This window comes from Epinephelus fuscoguttatus, linkage group LG13 (genome assembly GCF_011397635.1).
Source record: "Epinephelus fuscoguttatus linkage group LG13, E.fuscoguttatus.final_Chr_v1".
NCBI lineage: Eukaryota > Metazoa > Chordata > Actinopteri > Perciformes > Serranidae > Epinephelus > Epinephelus fuscoguttatus.
Window position 1 is genome coordinate 24,671,822 of NC_064764.1, and position 27,239 is coordinate 24,699,060.

Here is a 27,239-nt window from a genome sequence, read left to right on the forward strand (position 1 = left end):
GAAGCCACATTCGCCACATCGGGATCACGAGGAGAAAGGGTGTGTGTGTGTGTGTGTGTATGACTTTGTGTGAGAGACAGAAAAAAAATAGAGACAGAGAGAGAGTCCAAGAAGCTCTGACACAAAGAGCCAGTGTGTGCAGCCCTAGACTGTCCATCACACTGGACTCTCAGGGGCCATTCAGAATGGCAGTGAACCACGGCCCCGCTCTTCCGGCCCCGCAGGCTTGAGGCCCAGGACAAGCCCACCGCTGAGCTCCATCCTGTGTGCCCCTCCAGCACTGCGCACAGCTCGGCCACAATGGGCCGCAGCAACCACTTCACACTCCAGGAGGATCCTGTTTGTCAAAGCAGCTCAAATCATCCAATGTGTGAATGAGATGGCTCATTAAGACCGATCTGGGGACAGACAAACAGACACAGCGAGGCAGGGTGACCAAGAAAGCGAGGGTGCATCAGCTTTAAGTAAATAACGACGATGCAGGATTACAAAGCGGGCTTACCCAGTGCCCCAGACTTTCAAAGGCCCCAAGCCCCCTTGGTTTACTGTAGGGATAGACCGATATGGATTTTTTAGGGCCGATACCGATACCGATTTTTTTCCATCACCCTTAGCCGATGAGCAATTATGGACTGCCGATTTTCTTGAGCCGATATTTGGGGCCGATACTGCTTTTGCTCCCTCAATTTACATAAAAAAAAATGACACAATGATAACAAATATTACAGGTCTCAAGTTTAAAATAAGAAACATTTATTGAACAGTAAAAAATACTAAAACAAGATGGAAAGTTGAGGTAGAACAGGTAGAATATTATTATTATTATACATTCAAATAAAACAAAGAGTTCAGTGCTCTTAAATCTTCCAGTAATGTCTTTATAAAATAAACAAATATTTAAGCTGAAGCATAAATAAAACAACAACTACTGTAGTAGGATTCAACAGCTTTGTTCAACTTAACCACATACTTTCAAATGAAAAAAGTGTCAGGGAAAAATAAATCCGCGAACCCACGCGCGTAAAGTAAAAAACTCAAATATCGGCCCGATATATCGGCCGGCCGATGTATCGGTCTATCCTTAGTTTACTGTATGTCAGCTGCATTTTGTTTGAGCATTTTATACCTTGCTTGAAAGCCAGCAGTACAGAGAAAGAGAAATTAGGGGAAAAACAAAGGTGGCATGACATTCAAAGGTCCCTGCCTTTCATGTTTAGTGCCTTAAAGGGACAATTCATCCCAAAATCAAAAATGCATATTGTTTCTCTTACCTGTAGTGCTATTTATCAATCTAGATTATTTTGGTGTGAGTTACAGAGTGTTGGAGATATTGGTTGTAGAGATGCCCAATTTAATGAAACTAGATGGCACTCAGCTTGTGGTGCTCAAAGCTTTGAAAAAATACATTTGAAAACTCAACAGCAATGTCTCTTTCCAGAAATCATGACCTGGTTACTCAAGATAATCCACAGACTGTGTTGTGAGCACTTTCATGTAGGGACTATTTTCTTTCTACCAGACCACACCTACCAGCTGTATCACCACGCAGAAGGAAGCGCAGATCTACTGCTAGCTCACCTAGCACCACTGAGCTAGCTAATGTTACAGCTCAGTTGATCAGGACGCCATTAATGTTTACATCTCGCGCTGTCCCCAGCACAAACCTCTCGTCCACAAGTAGATGTACGCTTCCTTCTTTATGGTTATACATTTGGTGGGTGTAGTTTTGGAGAAAGAAAGTAGTTCTTACATGAAACTGCTCACAACAAGGTCTGTGGATTATCTTGAGTAACTAGGTCAGGATTTCTGGAAAGACACATCGCTGTTGAGTTTTTCAAATTTATTTTTTTGACGTTTTGAGCACCACAAGCCAAGTGCCATCTAGTTCAATTATATTTGAGAGAATTCAGACATCTATACGACTGATATCTCCCATGCTTGGTAACTCATAGCAAAATAATCTAGACTGATAAATAACACTAAGGGTGAGAGTAAAAATATGTATTTTTGATTTTGGAGTGAACTGTCCCTTTAAACCCAGACCACCAGGGTGCCCTGGATTTTGTTTTGTTTTCCGATTACTTGCAAATTTGTTAGCAAAACTGCATTATTAAAGGACAATATCAACTGGTCCCTGCATTATTACACAATGCACTTTTATTATTTCAGTCTATATTATATCTAGATATCTATATTGTATTCTATACAGTGCCTTTTTCTTAAATAAAGCCAGAAATTACCAGTTTACCAGAAATTTATGTACAGAAAACCTGAGGGCAGGTAGTATTCCAGGAGCTAGAGCAGCACTGATTAGTGATAGTTGCTTAGTTGAGCAACAAAAAATACACAATTTTGATAAATGATTCATGAAAAGTGATTTTTCTATGCAAAATTGGTCAAAATTCACCAGTTCCAGTTTCTCAAATTTGTAGATTATCTGGTTCTCTTAGTTGCCTTTGATAATAAAATTAATATCTTGGGGTTTTGGACTTCTGGTCAAATAAAGCAAGACATTTGGAGACATGTCTTTAGACTCCAAACAATTAATCAATGATTCCAAAAAAGTCTTGGTAGATAAAGCCATAAAACAAATCCTTTGTAGCAGCCTGAGAGAGTGTACCTATATCAGTTTTGGTTGGTCTGTATGCAAAATATAAAGAAGCTGCCATCTATAATGTGCTGTGTGCACTGTACTTGATGAGTACCAGAGGCCCAAACAACAGCAAAGGTGTTTCCAAACAGGTGAATCCATCCATGCATCACTGCTGTTTGCTTGAGCCCAGACTCATCACACTAACCCCTGCAGCTGGCTCTGCTTCATCACCTCCCTTCATCCTTCAACAACACACATCACGAGGACACAGCCTGCCAACACCACAAAGCTGAAATTTTCCAACCACTGGGACCCTCAGTGGAAAAATGTCTAAATTCACCTCTGACTGCGTAAAGAAACACCGACTGGATATAATCAAATGAGCAGCAGACATTTTGAAAAACACTGTTCAATTTGATGTCCGTGCCAAACACAAATACAAACACGGACACACCCACATCTACGTAAACAACAAAACACCACACAGAAGCACCACATAATCACGTGTTCATAGTGAAAGCATGTACACGGTATACAAATAAATCCCACTCACACAAATAAACACACACAGACACACACAATTTGTGATGAAGACATTGCAACTCTTCCATCTCACGTTTGAGCCCTGAACAAGAAATTGGCTTCCAGATCCGTCAAAAACGCCATCCAGTTTAAATCTAGCATCCAGCCTCATTGCTAACAGATGTGGCTGTTTACAGCTAATGTTAAGTATTGTTGTTTGTTGCTTCATTGGGGCGAGCTGCCAGAACACCATTTATGAGAAACAGTCTCATTTTCCACACTCTCCACTTTGAGAGGAGACTTAAAAATGCCATAATGGCTATAATGGCCATCCTCGAGGGACGGAGGGGATCGGAGCCTGCCAATTCGTCAAAAAGTGCTCTGTTTACTTATCTTACAAGGGAAACTTATGCTCTGACTGCTAATAGCTGCTGACTGCAGCTCACCCGTGGCTGTGTGTGAAAGGAGCCGAGGGAGTGTGTGGATGTACTCGATGACAATAAAAGGCAATGATGGCCGTAATGGCTCATAAAAAGTGTGCCTGGGTACAGTCGGGGAGTAAATTTGTGAACATGAGCTGTGCGATGTGCAAATAAATGATGGGAAAGTCACGTCAGGTCAACTCCTTTTATAAGCCAATCACATACAGTGTCTCAATGGGCTTTACAAGCCCACAGGTTCCCGACCCTGCTTGAGCTTTCTCATACAAGGAACAGATTGTTTTAAACAGACACAGCTCAGAGCCCCGACCATGTGATTACAATGTTCCTAGTTGGGGACATCCTATCATTTCCTGTCAGCTCTCTACTGTCCTAATAAACATAAATATCCCAAAAGAAGTGTGTGACCAATGGCTGGATGATGATGTACAGAGCTGTAGATGTGACAGGTAAGCCTACTGCCCCTTGTCCAGTTAGTGGGCATAGAGCATTTGGATTATAATAGGTCTTGTGCTCTATTTGGGTACAGGGGGGTATACTTAGGCCCCCTTTACACCTGGCAACATGCCTTTGGTTGATCGAATTGCAATCGGATAGTGCTTGACCACATGAAAGAACAAGCATATGCACCCAAAACACATTGAGGACGGATCCTGACTTGCCAAACCACCTTGACCACATTGAACACAAGTGTAAATGCAACTATGTTTTTAATCAACATACACATGCTATGTTCCAAACCAGCATGGTGGTAGCCATTAGCCAGTTAGCGAGCGAAACTACCAGCAAAAAAGCTGTGAGAAAGCTTGAAGATATATACAAATTTGACAGTTTTCATCCGTAAAGGTCACCATCACTGTCCTCTCCCACCAGTCTTAACTGCATCCAGATCATCCTCTAGACAGTTGTGGCACTGACCAAAGCTGAAGTAAAAGCAGCTGCATAATAGAACAGTTTCCAGTTGTTGAACACGGCTCCTCCCCTGCTTCGAAAAGCAAGCAAAAGTCCATACAATTTTTGGTTTGTTCGTTTGGTTTTTATTTATTTTTTAAATTTCATTTCATTTTTTAATTTTATTTTATTTTTATTTCATTTTATTTTTTATTTTATTTTATTTTATTTTTTTATCATTATTATTTTTTTCTATTTATTTATTTATTTTTTGGACCTGCACAAACAAGAGGAGTGATGTCTGGTTGTTTGAGCTGGACAGAGTGATCAGATCTTAATTGGATCTCAGTGCTGACACAAGAGATGCATATTTATATCAGGTGTTAATGTAATCAGGTTAAATCATATCTAGAAACAATCTGGATACAAGATGCGTTTTATTGTGAGGTTTAAAGGGGGTCAAATTTGATCTCTTAGTGTCTTTATAATACATGCGATGACTTCATAAATATTAGGGCGATGGACAGAAAATTTATTGACAACAATTCTTGCAATCAGTTAATCTTTCAAGTCATTCATTAAGATTAAAAAAAAAAAAACACTGGCTGATTCCAGCTTCTAATACATGAGGATGTTCCTGCTGGGAAGCTGTGATGGACATTTCTCCTTTATTTTCTGACAGACTGAAATTGAAAGTAGTCTTTAGTTACAGCCCTGCATGCCCTGCTTTGTCGCCATTGTCAAAGGTGCAGTCAGAACAAAACTCTGCAGTTACACACATTTAGAGGTTATTAAATATCACTAGAACGGTAGCTTTCAATGTTACAGACTGTTTTTTACAGCAAATTGTATTATCAAGCACCACAGCCTTTCTTGAGAAACTTGCTTGTCTGATTATACAATAATATTTTACCTGCAATAGAAGTTCTAATCAAAAAGGAATGGAAAATCAATGTTTCCTGCTGATTCCTACAAGCAGGCAGAGAGCAAGTTAATGACTTTCCCTCTGTCTCTTCAGTGTACACACACACACTCCTCACGGCTGTCTATTTCTGAGACTGGTAATGTCTGCTTCATTTATCTTTGTCCTTGCCAGTGCCTCATCCACCTCATTAATCATCACTCCCCCCCCCCGAAAGAACAACTCAAACGCACCCTGCAGGTTTGATTGATCTGCTGTTGATTCTGCAACAGGCTCATTGTCCTCAAAAGTGGCACTAGCATGATGATGACCAGCGGCAACGCAGCGTCCCTCCTGCTGCAGGAGCGAGGTCTGCTAAAAAAAACATCCCACATACTTAAACTAATTAGATCATAAAACAAGCACAAGCAAAATACTGCAGAGAAATAAACACACTAGACGCATGACAGAGATGACAGTGATGCACAATCAATAACTGGAACTATGTGCGTATGAACACTGAAACAAGGATGCTGTGCTGACGTTTAAAAATTCTAAGTCCCCGTTGAGCGAAATCTACTCAACTATTGTGCAGAGTGAAACCAAGCAGGCTGGAGTAGGTTAAAGCCCCAGTAAACAGAGCAGTGAAAAGAACTGAACTGGCTCTTTGTGAGTGCTCATTGGTACCTCTTTTGTCCTGCCTCTGGTCTTGGTTTTCTTCTGATGGAGTTTCCATGGTTGTTTTTCTCCCATCCAACAAAAATGCTTCCTTTCAGCAAATTCTCTCTTCCTTTCTGCCCCTCACTCTCCCGCTCCCTCTTTCGCTCACTCTTCTTCCTTCCTGCACGTTCCTGCTATCTCTCTCCTCCACGTTCGCCGCCTCACAAAGGCACCGCTCCACTGTACATCACACCTTTCCAGGATGCAGAGGTCTTGTTAGAAGAGATTTGGTTGTGTCCCGGTCATATATCACTTCCAAACCAGATCTGAGTGTGTATCTGTTTCAGTCTAATTAATTTGTGCTCCTATTGACACACAAATCTTGGTCCCCTCTGAGGCACTCCTGTCTCAAACTTGAATAGCCATCCAGTGAGAACAGGGTTGTTGCACAGAGAGGGTGCAGATGGGTGAGGAGGGACCCCCACTTTAGTCGAGTGACAGGGTGAAAACCTACCAGGGGCAGAAAGCATATAGGCGCACAATCACCTCTCTTTATTTGTATCCAACCACAGTTTAAGAGAGGGGGAGTGTGTGTGTGTGTGTGTGTGTGTGTGTGCATGCTGCGGTGTGTTTGGGTGGGTTAGCCCTTCATCCTCTGATTGGCACCATATGCCCTCTGCACTTGCAGCATACATTAGCAACCTCTGACCGCTGTCTTCCCTCCATCTGGTGGCTTCTAACTCACATAAAAAAAAGGGACACAGGAAAGAAAGGCAAATCTACATTTCCCTAACAAGGTCACAGAGCGTCCTCTGGGCCGGTGCAAACAACAGAGGAAACGGCATGTGAAAATGGAAGATCCAGAGAATCATGAGGGACGGAAAGATGAAGAATTTAAGCTGATAAAGTGAGGGAGGAGTGCGGGAATGCTCAGAGGATGATACAGTGAGAAGCAACTTGTTAAAAAATAAGCGAGGGATGAGCGCAGAAACAGACAGCGAGGGAGACAGGGAAGAAGATCTTGGCTGTGTTTGTTTGGCAACAGCAGGCCGAGGAGCCCCAGGGGCATGCTAATGAGAGAAAGGGCCTTTCAGGAGTGGAGGGGGGGGGGCCCTGCTGGAGCGGAGCTGGAGTGGGGTCTTCTCACGGATACCAGACCTCAGAGAGGAGGGGGATCAGCAGGGGAGGGCAGCCTCAGGGGTCAGGGAAGTGAACTTAGCGGGGATCCCACAACAACAAATGCTGCTCTAATCTTCTAGCTTTTTCACCGTCAGCCCTGTAAAACGCCGGGAGGACTGACATCCCTGTGAAGTGGGGAAGGAACGACTCCAGCCCATATGTAGACGCAATGATGGTTTGAACTTTTTATGAGCAAGAACACAACTGATTTTAAGGTAGCCGTGCTTGTGATTCCCGAATTCATTCTACCAAAGAGCTCAAGTGAAGCTAAAAAAAGTAGCTGATACACAACTAAATGTGTCACATACTTCACCACAGAGAGGCAGATCCAAGTTACTGAGTACAACCGAATCAAAACAAGCCAGTGACTCATCTGCAGCCTTTTTAAAGAACAAAATATTTCAGTTTATTGCACATATGCAAAAGGAAATTTAAAACATGTGACCAGGCTTGGTCACACTGTGTTTTCAGACTTACTTTGATGCATTCTATTATAAACAAACATCTGTGTTAGATTGTAAATAATGACAAATGTACCCTGTAATTAAAATCATGCGTTTTGGCTTACATTATTAAAAGGAAAACACCACCTAATGGAGAAAACCAATATGTCATTTCCATGGCCTAGGGAACTTCAATCAGTATTTGTGAAGACAAGCTCTCAACACCAGACACCAGAAAAGTAAGTTTCAAACTTGGGATGTCATCAAGTATAAAGTCCGGAGCTGCTTCATAGACAGTGAATGGGAGTCTGTTATTGTGGACCCACAGAATAGCTTGATTTTTGAATCAGAGATGAAGAACTGATTTCAAAGGCAATTGCGTACTGTATTTAGATGTATTTCGTCAACATATATTTATGTAGAAAGTCCAAATCCAGTAGTAGAACTCATTTAAAGTTGTAATTCTGCCCAGCTATTTTGGTTGGAATGAAGATCTGGCTGAAGATACTTTAATTGTCTAATGATGTTAGAATTTTACAATGTGTGAAAGCTTCAGACGCTAACTTTTGTTGTCCATATCTTACAACTAAAATGTCATTACTCTACGTGAGCTTGACGTTGACATGAGACATTTGGAAGACGTTGGATTTTGGTTACTTCACAAGTTAAAACCAACAAAATGTCAACATCATCTGTCGTCAGTATTCTAAGTCAAACTGATGTTGGCATTAGACATTGTCCTGACATTGATTTTTGTTCACCTGACAACCTAAATTCAACCAAACATCAACATCTAACTACATCAGTAGCCACCTGATGAATTCAACATTCACCCTGCTTTAAGCTCTGTTTTGGTCTCCACCAACTCCTGAGAAAAATGTCTTTCTCTTGTAGTTAGATGTTCAACCTTATGAGCAGGTGATGTATTTTTGCTGGAAACAGCGGGCAGAAATTGTCGGTTTGGGGGTCCTCACCCCAGGAAATTGTGAGCGTCACTTAACTTCCTGCACTCTGTTTTTTTTTTGGTCCAAATGTGTGCCTTCTCTGCACTGATTTGTGGTGTAAATGTTTTAATTTCATCACAATTAAAGTCCTCTGCTTCATGTTTTTATTGAAAGAGACAAATGTACATGTTCTAATTGTTGTGGGGGATATGTTCAGCCCTCCACCCCCACCCCAACATCTACGCCTATGCTTTGTGGGCTTATCTCTATGAGCCCCTTTCATTGTAAGTAGTCATGTGATTTATTGACAAAAATCATTTAATGACCAAATCTTACATAAAGTGGTACCAGATGAATGGAGCATGAAAGGTATTGTTAGACTCATAAAGAGCAACAGACTGATTGGAGCTCTACCAAAAATACTGTGACAGGCTGAGTGGCTGTGGGAATATTCGTGTGAACGTAGGAGGCGAAGCCTGAGAGCTGCATGCTCAGCTCCAGTGTCGAGACAGCGCCACTCCCCTACTTGAGGACACAATCTGAATGATGATGAAGCTCATACAAATGGAGGAGGCTTCATTGTGGGTCAACCTTTCACGCTGTGAGACTGGGGGCCCTGAATGCTACTCAGTGTTCAGTCACCCGTGAAGACCTGCACCCTGCTTGGCTCACACCGAGGAAGGAGTTCTCAGGGATGCAGGTCTGTGCCCGGGCCCAAATAACCACTTACGAACACTGACAACTGCCTGAGAAAGCAGACTGACCACGCCAGAGCAGATGAGGACAGATCAAACCGTACGAGGTATGACTGATTGTGAAAGGCCGAAGTCTGCGGAAAAGCAGAAGTCAGCCAAAAAAGAAAGCAAACTGGTCGTCAAAATACCCCTTAATATTCTGCTGCTCTCATGGAAAAATCTCCAACATTCCCTTCCCTTGTACATGACAGTGATTAGTGGTACTTTGGAGACAGAGATTTTTATAAACAATGTTTTGGCAATTTGTTGAATATCATTCATCTGATCTTTTGCGGCATTACTGTCCTATATTTAAATGCAGGCCATCTTCACAGGTCAGTCTGCTCTGTATGTCTGCCTTCATGTTTGCCATGCTGAATCCAAGTCATTGATTGGTTTACAAAAGTGGCGCACTACAAACCCATTATACAGATCCATTCGCTTGTTTGGCTGACCCATTTTCCTCTGTGAGTCTACAGAATAACAAAGGCATTACAAATTCTGTATAACTTTTTGTTTTTGCATATGATTTGTTGTACAGTCAATACATCAACATGCACGTCTCAAAGTCGCCCCATAAGAACACCCAATACTTCCATTGAGTTGTATTCCTGTTTCCTAAGAAAAGAAACATCTCTGCAATGGAAAAAGTGAATCTGCCAACTGTCTTCATCCATTAGAGCAAAATATGTTGACTGTGAGAGGGAAAACCACAGCGAGCTTACTTATAATGATCCTCGTGCTTCCTTTTGGCTCTGTCAAAAAGCTATAAACTAAGAAAAATCCCTTTTTCTCCAACATAATTGTGAGCAGGAAAAAATAAATAGACAAAAAAAAGAGGAAAACTTCCATAGAGAGAAGGTTAAGAGGTATTTTTATCTTTTACAGTACCATAAATAAAGACTTCTCAACTGTTATATTTGAACTTGAATGAGTGCCTTGGATGTTTGTCTTTTATTGGACAGTTCAAAGGTCCAGTGTGTAGGATTTAGTGGCCTCTAGTGGTGAGGTTGCAGAACTGAAACTTCTCCTGTGTGCCAAGCGTGCAGAACTGGGTGATGTGACAACACAAAAACTAGAGCTAGTGTTTGATTTGTCCATTCTGGGCCACTGTAGAAGAACATGGAGACCTTCTTGGAAAAGGTCCCACTCTGTATTTAGATATAAATGGCTCATTCTAAGGTAACGAAAACACAACAATTCTTATTTTCAGTAGATTATAAACTAATGAAAACATAGGTATGAATATTGTATACCATTCCTGCCAATAGACACCCCCGAAATCCTACACCCTGGACCTTTAGAGGGGACCTATCATGCTTCTTTTCAGGGTCATACTTGTATCTTAGGTTTCTTTGTTGCTGTGCTTTAATGTTCAAAAGACTATTTTCCTCATACTGTCTGTGCCGGAAAACCTATATTTACCCTCTGTCTGAGAAGGCGCCTGTCTCTTTAGGCCCCCTCCCAAAAAGCCCAGTCTGCTCTGATTGGTCAAGGTTTCCAGGTCTTCCATATCTCGATGTCTCTGCATTTTCATTGCAGTCAGGAGACTGACTAACACAGTATATTTTGCTTAACTTTCTAATATGAAAAATCTCCAATAAAAGCTTCTAAACCAAAATCCTTATAACTGGACATGTTCCAGCAGGAATATGATCTGAAATTGGAGAAATGTTAACAATATCAGCAACCAAGATTACATGTTTCCCTGATGTTAGCATGTAGCTACATATAGCAGTGTATGTAAGGTAAACCCATGGAGTACTGTGCCTGGAGCAGATGAACATATAGGGAAATCCATCATGAGCTGGTGTCAGCTTGTTTCGAAAGTAAACGGAAACAGATTCTCAAAAATGGTCCGAAGCCTGAGGTTTATGTTGATAAAGATTACTTTTGCATATGTTTACTTCATACCTCACATTTACCTAAACCAGCCTTGAGCTGATACTTTCAAGCAGAGATGAGGAGCAGGCTACAGACATCTTGTAATCTCACTTTTTTCTAACACTGCACCACCAAGTTTGTTTTCATTTTCAAACTTGTACTCAGCGCCAACCAACAATGACTCAAGTGACATCCCTTGATGCTGTTAATGACACTTCACACAGCTCCCTCTATAGCCACAACAGGCTTTACACAACTTTTTCCACATATAAAGAATACTCCCCACGCCTGGTATACATGTGAACCGAGTTCTTCATTCTGAAAAATGTTTGCTGAAGAATTCAGCATTAAGAAAACTTAATATAATAGCGAACATCCTCCGGCTCTGCTATTAAATTTCAACCATTTCTAATAGAGACATACTTTATGTCTTGATGTTTCTTCCACTGTTCATTGTCCAGATTGTATTTTTCTTTCCAGTGTAATTACAAGTGTTTGACCAAACAATGCCAAGGGTATGACTCAGCACTTTGCTAATTGCATGTTTGTGATACTCTATCGTGTTAGGTCTGGAAATGGAGCAACACTCACTCAGGGATGCCTAGCAGCCATGTTTTTCTTCGAGAAATGACTTCACAACCCTGACTCTCTGGCACCTCCACAGCCACTGTGGTTTTGGCCTAAGTGTGTTGCAGGGAGAGTGAGAGACACAAATGCTTCGTATTACCCAGTCTTCCTAGCTTACAGTACCTTGGGAAACTGCCACTATGGCTTGGCCGGACAGAAAACCAATGCAATGTCAAAACCTAAAGACTAAGAATTTCATAATTTCAGTCTGGAGTCAAAAGAGCAAATCGATGCCAGGAAACAGAAACATAAACCTAGAAAAGAGTGAAAGAGTGAGAGGAGGCGTTTATAGTAGTTGTACCCCACCACCACCCATACAGACCATGAACTTCTGCCATTTTTTGAGAAAAGTAAAGGTCTTTGCATAATTGTTTGTTTTTCTTTCAGCATGCACTAAATATTTTAATGATGCCTCTGGTCTGGAAGAGGTTTTGCCGTCTTTGTGGTCTGCCACGCTTACATTATGGAGCCAATGAACCAGCCAAGAGGTACTGCAAGCAAACACCTCTCCATTATCCAGTTAGAATAATGCTCCATAATAACCTCTTGTCTTTTCAATCTATATTGAGATCATACTTTGCCAAGAAGTGGAGGGTAATAAAAATATCCAGATACCTCGGAATAGTGTCTGTAACAGAAGTTTGGGGGTTTTAAACACGCTCTTGTTTCCCTTTTCACAGTATCGGTTCCTTCAAGTTGATGCATGTAAATGTGTTGAACCTTTTCTGAGTTTTGGTACTTTTTGCAAAATACAGTGTCAGTTTCTTCCTCACACTCTGTTATGGTACATACAAGTTCAACAGCTAATAATCTCTCGTGTCTTTATACAGTCATCGTGTTTGAGTATACATTTATGAATCAAATGTTCATTCATTCATTCATTTTAATGCACTGAGTTATTATCTTACTTGCATGTAGGTAGGCAATATAAGCTCAATGTGATGTTACAGAAATGTCACTGACCAATGATCTGTCATTCTTTGAGGGGCAAGTAGCAAATTCCCAGTTACCTCTGCAACCTTGTGCTGCATTCAGGTACTGTCAAAATCATCTTAAAATGAGTTTCCGTTTCATGGCTCGCCTGACCCATTTCCTTTGCTATTTGTTATATCACTATATTCTTTAAGTGATCTGAGCAAGAAAATACAACACATATTCTTTGTTTCCAAATTACAATTTAAAGCTCACAAACACACCGAAGTCAGAAAAACAACCATCCAAGAGCACATGAATGCACTGGCTTTGGCTGGTGGAGGTCTCATTATTTCGCACTAAGTTAATAACAGCAAGTGGGCGAGTGGGAAAAGTCAGGGATTCATGACGACTAGGACGTAAGACAGGCTGACCCAGCACATATCAAACACTAAAAGAGTTGTTCAAAAAGATTCCTTTGTTCATTTTTGGCAATCAGTACGCAATATGGGACAACATGTATCATGCAGCAGTTTCCCTAGAATAGATGAATCTCAGAGGGGATTATTTGTGAGAAACAAAAAACTATTCTATTGAAAGATTGAGTGCCTATTAACCCAATGTAACATCTTGTCAAATCATGGATGTATAAAGAAACCTGGATACAGCATTGGTGGCTGGATCCGGTTCATCCCTATGAACGTTGCTCAGTGGTGCATACAGTCAAATAATTTCCACAGTTTGAAATTATCCAGATGATCAGCACTGGTTCCTCATCATTGGGCCCATAGAGCAGGCACACTTGAGACTTCTGTTGCCCCAGCGGGCAACCTCTGGTTTAGCACTCCATAAACTTGAATGGGGATAAAGTGATTTAATCATGCAGCTCTTCTAGACTTTCCAAACGTTACCTGACTGAATGTATCAAATCCTGATAGTTAAATGAGTCATTTGGCAGGAGTTGTGATGCTAAAAAAAAAATCCTCCGCTGATTTATAGACTGTTCTATGGGGAAAAGTCTTTTAGGGCCTAATGGCATCACGTTACAGACTTGGAGGTCGTAATTCCACTGTTTGGCCACTGTGAAAATTGGCTTCAAAGCCCAGCACACTCCCTGGGGGCCTGTGTCAAATGGAACTGAGGGCTAAAATTATGAAAATGTGTTTTCTTACATAAAACTTTGTCTCAAAAAAATTGCCCCTAAAACTATATCTAGCAGATATGGTCTCCATTTGGTCTCCACAAACTCTTTGTCTGTCTGTGATTTGGTGCTGGATAAGTAACATACACTATTTCTATTCAACTAAATCAATGAGCTAAAAAAAAAATGCAATAAAGCAGTGATCATTTTCTGTGGGTTTGTCACTATGAGCAACACCTTCCACATACAAGCAGTCAAGCGATCCATTGTTTATATAAAAATATTGATTAAAGTCGCTAAAGGGCTCCCTCATGTACGTGTAATCATGGCCCCCTAAGGTGTAGATGTCCTTCTAATCTGATTTAATCCGTCTACTCTCCTCATATCCATCTTTCCGTGCACACATTAACTGCAAACTGCACCCACCCCGCAGTCATTTTGACGTTGAGCACCTCCCAAAGCCATTTGAAATGAATGACAGTCCATTAAACTGCACTGAGAGCACAAATAAATCCCGCAGGGTCCCTTCTCTTAGTGGTGTTAATCCTTTAAATACAATACCTATCACCGTAAGCATGTTTATATTTAGCTCAATACACAGACCACAGAGTGCAAAACAAGCATATTAGATTTGGCAGTAAATCTATATGAATATTTATCAGGAAATGTAGGATGTTATGTTAGGAGGCCGAAAGATTGTGTTAAAGCACAAAGTCTCACTCATATGTCGTTCTTACACACACTCTCACACTCCAATTGCTGGGATTGCAAATAACGCAGGGCTGGAGACAGTCTTTCATTTCCCTACTTGTTGCACAGGGCAGAAGCATGTGAACACACACACACACACACACACACACAACAGAGACATAATGAAGCACGGAGACACAGGCACATCAGACGAGACTCTCCAGCTAATCTTGGGGTTGCTTCCCATGAACAGCCCCCACCGTCTCTGTGTCTATCCCAGCTGCTGGGATTTCTTTCTCTGCCTTGCTCCCGCCGATCCTATTGTCCTCCGCCTTATGCTGCCAACCTCTCACCCCTGACCCAAGACTTTACCCTTCTCAAACCCTCCTCCTTGTTATTCCCCCAACCCCCATTAGAAGGAGTAGAAACAACTACTTGTAGCCCGAGCCAGTGAGACAGACCAGCCAACCAAACCCCATCGTGTCAGGATTCATCGTCAGGGCTGCGACAACAGAGCAGATGACACGGAGGTCACTTTAATGCCATTGTTCCACAAAGCTCTCCTCTCGTGCCTCAAAGCCCTGGGTCCTGTGGCTGCATCCTGGATGCATAGGGAGTTGGTTGTAACCTGAACCTGACACTTCCACCCCTGCAGAGGTGTGTTTGTCCTCAGAGTCATGACAGAGGCGGTGTAGACATGGACTAAGTGCTTAACAATAAGTGGCAAATACAGCTCATCACAAGGGAAAAATGGAAGCTAATCTCTCTAGCGCTTGGCATATACTCTCCCCTGGCTGACCTCTGCGAGAGTGGGTCAATCCATTACTTTATTGCTTTAAGCACTGACAGGCAGTTTTCCAGCAGCACACAGTGTAATGACCTTTTGTCCATCATACTGGATGTTTTTAAGCATCTACTGTGCAAAGTGGAACCCATTTATTGCACTGTGATGCTGCGCAGTCACTACATCATCATCAGTGTCTAAACATTTACAAACTTACAAACGCAGTCTTTGTACACTTCATTATTCAAATTAAGTCTCTGTAGATGGAAACACATGATGGGCACTGCACACACAGCGTACACAAAAGAGTCATGTTTCTTAAATCATTTTGTTGGAATAGAAATACAAATGCTTCTTTTCACCCCCTAGGATATTGCATGTTCAGACCACACTGGCCCCTGAAACTGGTCTTTAATAAATAAATAAGGCACTGTTTACTTTGTTTATTAAGAACGTTCCTTTTTAAGATATGTTTTTAGTGCAAAATGAAATAGGACAAATAACTTAAATTCAGAGCACCTTAAAGGTGCCGTATATGACGCTATAGTGGAGTAAAGGCATCCTGAGCAGAGGATTAAGTCACACTTCCTCTGTGTGTGGTGTTTCCCGAGCTTCTCTGTACTTTGTTGAGGTAGCTGTGCTGGCCGAGTGTGTTAAGTCAGGGACACTTTAGTCAAAGAAAACTTTATTTCCATTTGCAGTATTATATTTGGCAGCATGGCTCTGTTCTGGGGCCTCTCTGCCTTTCCTAGGCCTATGCAGAAAGCCTCTTCCACATGCATTATGGCAGTAAGAGCACACCTCTCTGCCCTTCCACGTGCAAAGAAGGAAAGCCTGAGGCAGAGAGAACAAACCTCCCTGCCCTTCCATGCGCCTACATGGAGAGCAGCAGCAAAGATCCCCCAAGGAACAGAACAGAGCAGCATCAATGACAAACAGAAATGACACTGATAAATCAGACAGCATGAAAAGGAGGAGCTGGGGTGGAGGCGGGTTGCAAAGCAGCTTGCAGAGGAAGCAGCAACAGCAGTCAGGCCAGAGCAGTTTAAATAGGGCGCCCTGAATGAGATTTGCCAGTTGGTTGCATAGAAAGGAATCATGTGATCTATCAGCTGACTCCCTTCCATCAATCAGCTGCTCCATCAGTTGATTGGACTGTCCGAGATTATCTGATGTAGCTGGGATGTGAGCTGAGCTTGACTTTGTGTCCTGCCTGAACTAACACTATGCTCAATAAAATGATGTTCTTATACTGTCTTGAAAAATGTACACTAAACCGGCCTAGCAACAATAAACACAAGGCCATCACAAGCAACTCTTAAGCCGAGGGGTATGTACACCTCACGTCATGGGATGACTTGCAAACATAAGGAACTCTATGCACATATTTGCAAACTTTGACCCACACACAGGATTATGCGATGCAGAGAGTTCACTGTGCTCCTTCCATCACAGCGCTACTTTTCCATTTTCAGCTGTGGACACTATTGTTACAGTATTGTTTTCCCATAGAGTGGAGGTCAGAAGCTAAGATGACTTATGAGACCTCTCAGCGGTGTAGCTGTAACATTCATACTGCTAACCGATCTCTCCTCTGGTGTGTGATGGGGGTCAAGCTGTTTTTCAGACAGAAACATCTGGGATTTCCTCTCCCCTGAAGCTGCTGTTAGCTGGTATGTCCCTCTTTCCTCTAAAGTTGACCTACAGCATAGTAAATGACAAAAAAGCTTTCGAAAACGGTGACGTGTGCGACTGGTAAAAGCATCACACATTACTCACTGACTCGCTTGTGTGGGCTTGAGTTGAGTATGTTTAATTTTTTTCTGCAAATCCAGCGCTCAACAATTTACTCAAATTGAAATCCATCTTCTCAAACTCCCAAACAGTCAGTCTGAGAAGCAAACAGCTCCCCCAAACACTCTCCCTCAGCTATTGGGTTTCCTGCAGCTGTCGCTTTATAAAAGCTCAGCTATTGCAGATTTTCATCTGCTTGGCAGAAGTGCCTCCTCCTGCCTATCAAGCTTTTCTCCGGAGGATAATAAGCAGACAATGAAAACTCTCACTTGGAAACCTTTTCCTTGGGCAGAAAAATGATTCCTGGCAGGAGACAGACAGAGAGTGTGTGTCCAATGGCCTTTAACGCTGGTTTCACTGTGTCACATGCAGCACCACATTACGACAACATTAGCAAAGAGGTGTCATGTGCTTTTTTCTGCAACATCTCAGATAAGCAACGCAACAAGCTGTGAAGAAATCAGCCTTCACAAGGTTTGTTTTTATGACTGCGTTATCACGAAAGCATCTTTGAACATCTTGAGTAGGATTTTACGCATAATCCTGGATAAAGAGGCAAGGAAAAAGTCATAAGGGGTTACATGGGTATTCATTTAAATTCCTGCTTAATTCATCCCAAGCGTAGCATTTAGCTGCATCCAAATGGTCTCAGGCTGTCTGGCACGGCTCTTCATATGGTGGACATTTCTCATTGGTGTGCTGGGGTACCCCAGATGCTTTTGTCTTACGGTTGTTTAGCAGCTGCGTAAAAGCGCAGAGGACAAAGACCTATCTGTGGCGGGTTGAATACACTCAGTGGGCACACAGCCAACAGCTCAATCCTACAGGCTCCCACAGTTGAAAAGCAGACTAATGCATTCTGCTCTCACTCCTCACAGATGATCTTACAGGGAAATTAGCTGGAGGCCCTATTATTTCCCCCCATTTCACTTCACTGCTTTCACATCTGAACTGCGGTCACATCGAGTTCCTAAATAATTATCTACATACAAGTTTGAGAAACTTAGAAACAATACTTGCACTTATGCACATTCTCCCAAAACAGGAAGAACGAATACATTCATTCACACCTCTTCACCCTCATATCTGATTGTAGAGCATGGAGAGATATCAACGTAGCATCTTTGGTTTCTGAAGGGAGATTCTGAAGCCTGGATTTTGGTTTACCACTTGCCAGTTGATCAAGCCAAAGATTTTAAATCTGAACAAGAGGGAGGAAACCTCGGTGAAGCCGCAGCAAGCACCACTTGGCTATCAAAAGGCTGAGACACCTGTTGCCTGTGGATGTTACACGTCCCTCATCACTTACACTGAAAGCACATTAGGAATTGATCTTTTAATGGCCAGTGTGAAAAGGAGGAATAAGTACAGCAAGGAGAGCCTGTTTCAAGGTTCAGATGTGACTACTGTTTTAAGACAATCTTTTAGGCTGGGGTGCTCAAAACAAACTATGATGGTTTTGCCATTTGTCTGTTATAGCTCCTCCGAATGGCCACACTTTCAGACAGTCTTTTCTTAGTAAGGTTTTCATTGTGTTGTACTTGTTTGTCCATGAGAAAAGGAGCTGCGTGAACTGAAGACTGAAAAAGAAGAGAACTTTAGAGATAAGTTTACACTCTGCCAACACACACACATGGCCAATTGTTGCATTTTTACTTTCAGAAATTGACAAAAAGCTTTTACGGGGATCTCTCATGTTCTTCCACACCATTTGGCAAAAAGCCTCTTCTTTACCCAGTGTGTTCGGCTATTTTTGTCGGATAATTTAATGCCATTTGACTGTCCCTGGCCTGTGGTCTCTCAGTGAAGAGTCATTATTAGAGGTCATTAGAGATGTCTGTACAAGCGAAACACAAAAATTCAGAGGTGCACAGCAAAGTGCCGTAGCAACTTCCGGAACCTTCGCCTCGACATGACAGGCATGATGACGAATTTTTTTGGGGTGCAACCTCATGCAAGGGACATGCCCCAAGCCCCAAGGAACAGCACTTGGCTTTGAAGCCAATTTTATATAGTGGCCAAAAGTGGAATCACATCTGGGTCAGTCACGTGATGCCATGAGGCCCAAAAAGACTTTTTCCCATAGACGTACAATTTTAAAGACACATCTGTGGATACATTTTTTGACGTCACAACCCCCGCAAAATAGCTAATTTCACTATCAAGATTCTGTCCATATGGTCCAATAACATTTCAAAAGTCTAGACGAGCCACACGATTAAAGAATTTACTGCCATTCAAGTTAGCTAACTTGAATTCAGCTGGCAGAAGTTAGCTGCTCAGCCACATGCGGCTGCTGTAAGTCTCGTGGTTGCTTGCTCCATGGGGCCCACAATGCACAAGATCCAGGTAATTTCATAAAGCAGAAATAGACCTTTTGTGGCTCAGTGGCACATGACGTTGTTGGAGTCCCACCTCCAACGCTTTATCCAGGTGGCTTTATACATCCATGGGGACACTACAAGCATAAACCTAGTGTTAGAGTGCTACCTCTGCAACTGGCTTCAACCTTTAACCCCAGTGGTTCCCCCGTGGCTCTAATCTGTTGGCCCATATCCTGGCCATCACAGAGTAAATGCATTAGATAGCATAGCCCTCTCTGCCACAGGCATCATTTTGTGTAGAGCAATCACACTGCTCAGTCACTCTTAACACTGACTGCATTATGAGCTATTTACTTGCTTAGCAAAGAGTGGCAAGAGAAAATAGGTCATTCTGGGAAAACAATATTGACTATTTAATCAATGTCCACTGCTCATGTGATATGGAGAGAATGAATCAAGGCGTGTGCAGTGTTTTGTGGGGGTGTAGCAAATGTGGTCGTACAGGGTCGCTGTAAGGTGGTTCACCGTAGATGGCAAAAAATCCTGCAGTGGGGCTGAATGCCTGTTGAATGAGCGGGTGAATGTTGATCAGCTGGCTCTTTGCTTTTCCCAACCTATTATTTCACCCCAGGCTTTCTGGAACAATCATCTGACTGAGAACAAAACACTGATAGATTGCAGCTCCACTGGCAAATATCACCTCTGCACCCTATGTGCATGCACAGATGCCAACATATTGTAAAACTGAGGGAAAAAAACCCAAATTTGACCTTATTATGCATGTATTTGGCACTTTAACCTTGAAAATCGTGGGTGTTTTTCTGAAGTCTTGCAGATAATATAAAGGCCAGATTGTATCTTTGGCATATTTTATACAATGCCAGGGTTCAGCTGCCTGTGCGTATCTGAAAGCCTGTGGTCTTTTGCATATAGGGACTATTTTCAGATATTTAAATGCCATCCTGTTTCTACCATGTGGCAGTTTGACTGTGACATGTTTCTAACAAGGACGAACTTGCACGCGTGCACACACACACACACACACACACACACACACACACACACACACAGAGTCACCCACGCAGCCACTTGCATCCCTTCTGTTCAACTGTGAATGGGCTTTTAGTAAAAGTGACAGCCAAGGCACATGCTTCAACAAGCATCCCCACTCAGGAACTTCTATTCCTATCATTTCATGTCACAATACTCAATGGCTCTCTTTGTTGTCTGAGGAGTTATTAAGCTCAACAAATTAACATGACTGCTCTGGCAGACCTGGAGGGCTGGAGAGAAACAAAAAATATATAAAAAGGCAGAGGAAAGCAGTGAAGATGTGAGAGGAAAGGAGACCCAGACAGAGAGGAGGGAGATTTCAGAGGAAATAAAGTAGAGCAGGAGATGAATGAAGTCTTGATTGGACTAAAGGGGGCTCTTTTTTTGGAGCACAGTTGCAAAAAAGTACTGTATGGGCCTCATCTGCTGTATAATTACCAAAGATGCTCGGTCATATTCTATGCCAAATGGAAAGAAGCCCAGAAATCATGTAGCTATGACAGCAACTACCTCATTATGGGGGAGTGTAACTAATGACGGCAAACCGAAGACGAAAAGCAATTTAGGAATTATTGATGGTGACACAGAAATGCGAGTATCAGTTGTAAAAAGCTTAGCGCATCCTTTATTTGGACTGAAATTCATGTAAGGTATCTTTTTGGAGTTAACAAGAGAATGCTTTGGTTCAAACAAACAAACACAAAACAGCAAAGTTCAATTTGGCTCTCAGCACCCCCTGACCATCTCTGCAGTGACTCATTCTTTCAGCCATGTGTTGTTTTTTTTCTCAGCATCTCTTGGAAACAGAAGCATGTGCATGACCCACAATATGCCTCTGAGGATCCTATCGCCATGAGTCAACTAAAAGCAGGGGGGAATTATCAGACTCTCTGTTGTTGCTCTGCCATCGGTTGACAAGTTGTTGATTCTGAGAGTGCAAAAAAAAAAAAAAAAACACCACCTCCGCTGGCGCAGCGTTAGCAGTCACGGGTCTTTCCTCTCCTCAGAGTCAGGATGCAGGGTCACAGCACATGTGCCTGTCACAGAGATCACTGCTGATGGGTGAGCAAAATAATCTGACACTTTCCAGACATCCTAGTTCAAATGGAGGAGAGATACACACTGAAGAGCATGAGGCAGCCAACACCTCGAGACACTTCGCAGACACACGTGTAAAAATCATTATGAAGGACACTGTCCAACTCCTGTGAAGGACGGAATTGATCAGTGGACATCTTCACTATAACAAAGACAACTATCATTTGACAACAAGTTTAAGTGTTGTTTATACTTCAGCGCTGAATCATAGATGTATACCTTACGCCATAGCCTGACATGCACCTCCCCAGATAGATAAGTACACGTGGAGGTGATGCAGACCTCCTGGTCATTTCTTTTAAACTGAAAACCATTTCCCTCAGTGGAAACACAGTTTTTATTTACTTTTATTTCACAGATAAACACTAAAAAGACAATAATATCATAGCATGTTAAGTCTCAGCTTCATATGAGATAAAGAGAATCCGCTTGCCACTATGCTAATTTAAGCAATGGGAAAAGCCACAGGCCCATGCTAATTATGTTAGCATGATACATATGGGGAAACATGCCTAGTTTAAGACAACTGTTTTGTAACTAAACCTTGTGAGCAATGGCATAAGGTAGTTAGGATGAGCCCAAGTCCACGCTGTAGTAGGGGTGGGGGAAAAAATTGATACAGCACAGTATCGCAATATTTTTGGGTGGCATTATCGTATCGTCACACAGTGCCAAGTGTGGATTTTTTTTTATTATAGAAATTATTAATATCACAAATACAAATGAAACTTTAGCTTTAGGTACCCTACTAGAAAAATATAATCAGTTGCTTTTTTCAGTCCAGATACATTTTGCTGCTTTTGCCAAAAAAAAAAAAAAAAAAAAAAAAAGCTGAAGTGAGATGAACAGACTGAAAACTTAATCTTATTAGATAAAAACGATGGTAAAGTTTTTTGGGGACATAATTTACAGTTGAAATATATCGCTATTTTTTTGGTCGCAATACTTAGCATATTGCAACATATTTAAAATCACAATAATATTGTATCGTGACTGAAGTATCGTGATGATATCGTAGCGTGGATCCTCTGGTGATTCCCACCCCTATGCCTCGTAGTTATGAAGCAGATTTTAGCACTATTTTAGCACTCCTGATTTCCTCATCTCAAAGTCTGTGGGTTTTTTGAATGGGTTTTTCGTTGGATGCTTGAAATAAGGTCTGTGGTTAACACAGGCTAAAGAGACTTTCAAGTTTTGCCACCATAAATTAGACAAGTAAATACCCCACTCGTGAACTTCGAAGCTTGTAGGTGTCTTAAAAAAGGCAGTTGCTAACAAGTAGCTAAATGAGACTAGAGAACATCATCATGCCAAAGACGGCTTTATAGCCTTGTTGTGGTGGCAACATTAAGTCATGCAACCATAGTGTATTTCGTTTGTCATGAACTTTTTACATGTGCCGATTGCATTTACACTTCAAAACTGATAAAACTGGTGTTCATTTGTGAAGATTAGGTTGCTGAACAAAATGTGCGAGTACCATAAAATGTTAGAATCCGAAATTCAATTGAAAAATCCAATTGGCTTTCTGATGAGGGAAATGGAAAAGGACAATGTTAACTTTCACACTGGCCTATAATAAAAGTCCCAGTAGCACTCTGTATCATATCGTCACGTCACATGATCAAATAGAGACTTGACATTGGACAACATCAACATACATACTACCCAGCAATCACCATGGCATGTAGATGACATCTGTATACGACAAAAATGCCAAAGAAAATTAGAAATTATTCATTTTATTAAATAATTTTTTATAGTTCATTTATAGCTTTTACAGTGTACGTAGAATAAGTGTATAAGTTGTTATAAAAAAACAACTTATACAAAATGAAAACCATGGTAGAGATCGGTTTGCTTTTTCGAGGGCATACAGCCAGTCGCATCATTTTTTTAAATAATTCACAAGGACCTGTTCTCCGCCCAGCACATTGTTAGAGGACTTGCTCTCTCCATGGCCCCCCCAGCCCACGGGCCCCAATGCAACGGCACTGCCTGTACTGTCTATATTTACGCCCCTGCTTGTGAGTCACACTGCAGCTGAATTTTGTACTTTTGTTTAATGTTGTCGCTATTAAGCCAGTTTTATGTGTGTTTTAGGTGTGTTAGTTGAATCGATCAAAGTTAACTGCACAGTGGTACGGAAAGCCCAACGCCAGCTAGTGTTTTAGAGGTGTAACTGCAGAGTGACACAGCTGTTCCACTGTACAAGTGTAATGTTCACAACGTCGTAGGCCACCTGTGTAGGCTACAGCGCAGGCTCTGCGTAGAGTCGATGCACAGCTATAAATCAACCATTTAGGCCTCCACTTGTACACCAGCAAACCATATGTCAGTAACAGCTGAGCCGTTGAACTGCAGCGAGATGGTTAATTAAAGACACATTCAAGTCTGTCAGCTGTGATTTACCCTCTTTTTCTTGAAATACTCAAAAACAATGATGTAACATTTGGATCTGGTTTGCATCCAGCCTTGATGACCTTTTCCACAAGACCACCACGCTGAATACAAAACACTCAGAATAGAGGGTTCAAAAGTTTCCATAAGGAAAAACAATCTTTCCTCTCTTTTTTTTCCCCTTCTTTTTTTATGCAATTGGGATCTGGCTCCTAGAACAGACACAGTGTTCATAGTCGTGTCCATAATTTGCTGTATTTGATTAGTTGAATCTCCTGTCATAAGACGGTTTTAAATGTTAAAGACATAATCAAATTGTAGCTGTAAAAGAAAAGATGGTTAATCTTCCACACTGAGGCGAGCTGCTAAACTGTTTTCCAAAGTGAAAAATGAAATATAAACGTAGCTTATGTTTGACAGATTTCTCCTCTTTAGCTTAGGGGCAACAATTTACAGCGAGGAAAAACTATTAAGCTTTCAACGCAATGCCATGTCATGCTTTTCTCTGTAAAGTGAGTATGATCATCACATGCAAGACAGTTTTATCTCCAGGCTTTCCCTTCAGATGATCGTCTCCATGATAAACCATCTACGTAAGCCTGAAACCGCAATTTTATCCCATGTATTGAAGTAACTCCTGGCAACCAAACACTGTTGGGTGAGCAATTGTCACCGGACAAACACCAAGAACCTAACAAGATATTTGTGGAAAATGACTTGCTGTCTCCCTCTCAATCGAGTTCAGTGGACCGAGGCCAAGTTATCCTCCCACATCCTTCACACAGGCCAACGCACTGTTAAATCGTTCACCACAAGGACAGAAGAGAATCTCTCTGAAAAAAAAAACAAAAAAAAAAAAACATGTGGCCCCTCTGCGAGGTGAAGGTCACTGTAAAACCAGATCAGACATGAGTTATATAACCTCTGAATGACATCTTCACTTCACAGCTCTGAACACAATCAGCGTCAAGACATCCTGTTTATTTTGGGCCGAGTGTTTCATGCACACTGTTAATCCATTTTCTGTGTTCAGAGTGATTTCACATGAAACAGCAAATCACAGCACGGCAGTATGATGTCAGTTTCTCTGATACAACAAAGGCAACCTTTATAGCAACTAAATTAATCTCCTCATACCCACAACAACAGGCTATGCTACTCCTCCTGAAAGGGCCCATGGAGAATCTCTGAATTAAAAAATTGGAGCTTTAACTAACAAGCGGACAATGTACAAAGGTTTGACTGCCATGCAGAGTAATATCCTCTGTGTGACAGTGAAAGAGGGTCTGTGGGGAATTGGTTCACAGGGTATCCGCTCTGAAACTTGCAATTCTGTGAACTTCTCTCTCTACATTAAGAGCCACTGAAGTCGCACAAAGGAGCAGCTCCAAATTAGAAGCACAAAGACGCCTCTGTGAGAGCTTCAGAGCGAATTAATGAGCATTGATACACATTCGCACACAGAGTTCTTCCCCTGGCCTCAGCTGCGCCCCGGCAGACAACACAAGCCAATAAATGCTGCTCAAATACAAAAAGCTCAAAATGTTAGAATCACTGGATCCACTCTGTTTCTTTTTCTTTTTCACTGTAAAATATCTACTCCACTGCAAGGTGGGAACAGTTGGGGGTGTTTGTCATGTCAGCTATCCCATCTGGTTCACAGTTTATCACTGTTTCAAAGTCTTAAAGTCAGCAAGAAGTTCCTAAACATCCATGGCATGAGCGCCTCACTCCTCCCATGCATCCCCCCCTCAGGTTGGGAGCACAGATGGCCAACACTTGGGACTGATTTTTAAAGATGGGACAGCTCAGCCCTTCAGATAGCAATTACAAGCCCTGACATAACACAAAGCATGAGGGCTCCAGCTATGGAGCATCTGACTAATACAATATGTTGCTTGTTAGTTTTTTCCAGTAACTTTTGGTCATTATTTTTACCAGCAAGCATACTGTGCAGTTTGGGTCAGGAAATACCTTTCAGTGGAAATCATGAACAAACATTGCAACATGATCAGTCACTGCTGACCAACAATGATCAATAAAGACTGGTTTTGATCACATAGTTCACCCCAGTGTTTCAGCACTGAGACAGTGGAGGCGGCAAGTTGATCTGGATTTAACACCTCCGCAGACTCGCACAGAATTGACTGCAGGAATCCTGATAGACTTAATCTCTCTAATCGCTTTCCTCAAGTTGCTTCAGCAGGCTGCTCTAATGCCGATTCTCGTGAAACCGGGTCAGGTAAACAGCCTACTTCTGCAGCAATCAGTGAGTACAAGTTGACGTTAAAACAATCGGCGCGCCCCGAAAGTTGGAGCGACAATAACAAAGTGTGAAGCATGCTGTCACCACAGGAAAAAGCGCGACATTCATATAAGTCTTTCGGTTTAAACTTACCCATAGTTGTAAGTTTCCCAAAGCGTCCGAAGTGAAGCGATCAGCTGAAAGTTGAGCCCCAGCTACACTGATGTTGCGTCCTGGGATGCGCACACACTGACCGCCCGGCTGCTCGAACACTCAACGCTGCGTCCCTTTGGAGACAGCCCGTGTGACGTCACCGCAGAGGGGGATTACTGATGGGAGGACGGCCTCTAACCCACTCACCTCCTCAACCCTCATCAGGAAGTTTCACTGGCCACTCAACTCATCATGAGCCACTGTTATCTTGAAGCATTCCTGCAGTCCTGTGCGTAAAATCCACAAGTCAACATGACATAGATAATGTCTGGGTTATCGTGAGCATTATTAGAGTGCTGATCTAATAAACTGATTTCAATCAAGATTATACCATGCAGTTTAAGAAAGATGTGTCTGTACTATTGTTCACTACAAACACATATCAAGCCAGTGTTAAGGGGCTAAGTGTTATCAGCTCAGTTGGGTGAGGATAGACAGATGAGGTGTTATCGCAGGTCAGAGACCAGACCACCATATGAACTGCAGAGTCAGGAACAATTCTAACTCTGGTTTGTGTCTCTCATTTTACCTCCAGTCACAAGGCTAAGCACTTGTTTTTCAGAAAAATAAAAGGCTGGGGTTATTGAACGACACTGCTGATCTAAAGGTATTTTTCAAACACTTTCAAACCGACCATCTGGATAAAAACAATATCCACTGTCGCCCAAGCTGCAATTACATTTCCTACTCAAGGAGCCAAAAATGTCATATCATCACACAGTAAAAATATAAACATGTTATTTTGGATGAACATTTAAAGTGTCAGT

At 41.9% G+C, this 27,239-nt stretch overlaps 1 protein-coding gene across 2 annotated transcripts in view; it reads right to left on the bottom strand.

The window, feature by feature from the left end:
- The window catches only part of gpm6bb (glycoprotein M6Bb), a 42,969-nt gene extending 16,401 nt beyond the window's left edge, over nucleotides 1–26,568 (bottom strand). For both annotated transcript variants that reach the window (XM_049593875.1, XM_049593876.1), the window contains exon 1: nucleotides 26,413–26,568. In XM_049593875.1, the coding sequence (XP_049449832.1) occupies nucleotides 26,413–26,416 (4 nt within the window). In that variant the 5' untranslated portion in view covers nucleotides 26,417–26,568. The remainder of the gene's footprint in view (nucleotides 1–26,412) is intronic.
- Nucleotides 26,569–27,239: the final 671 nt, after the last annotated feature.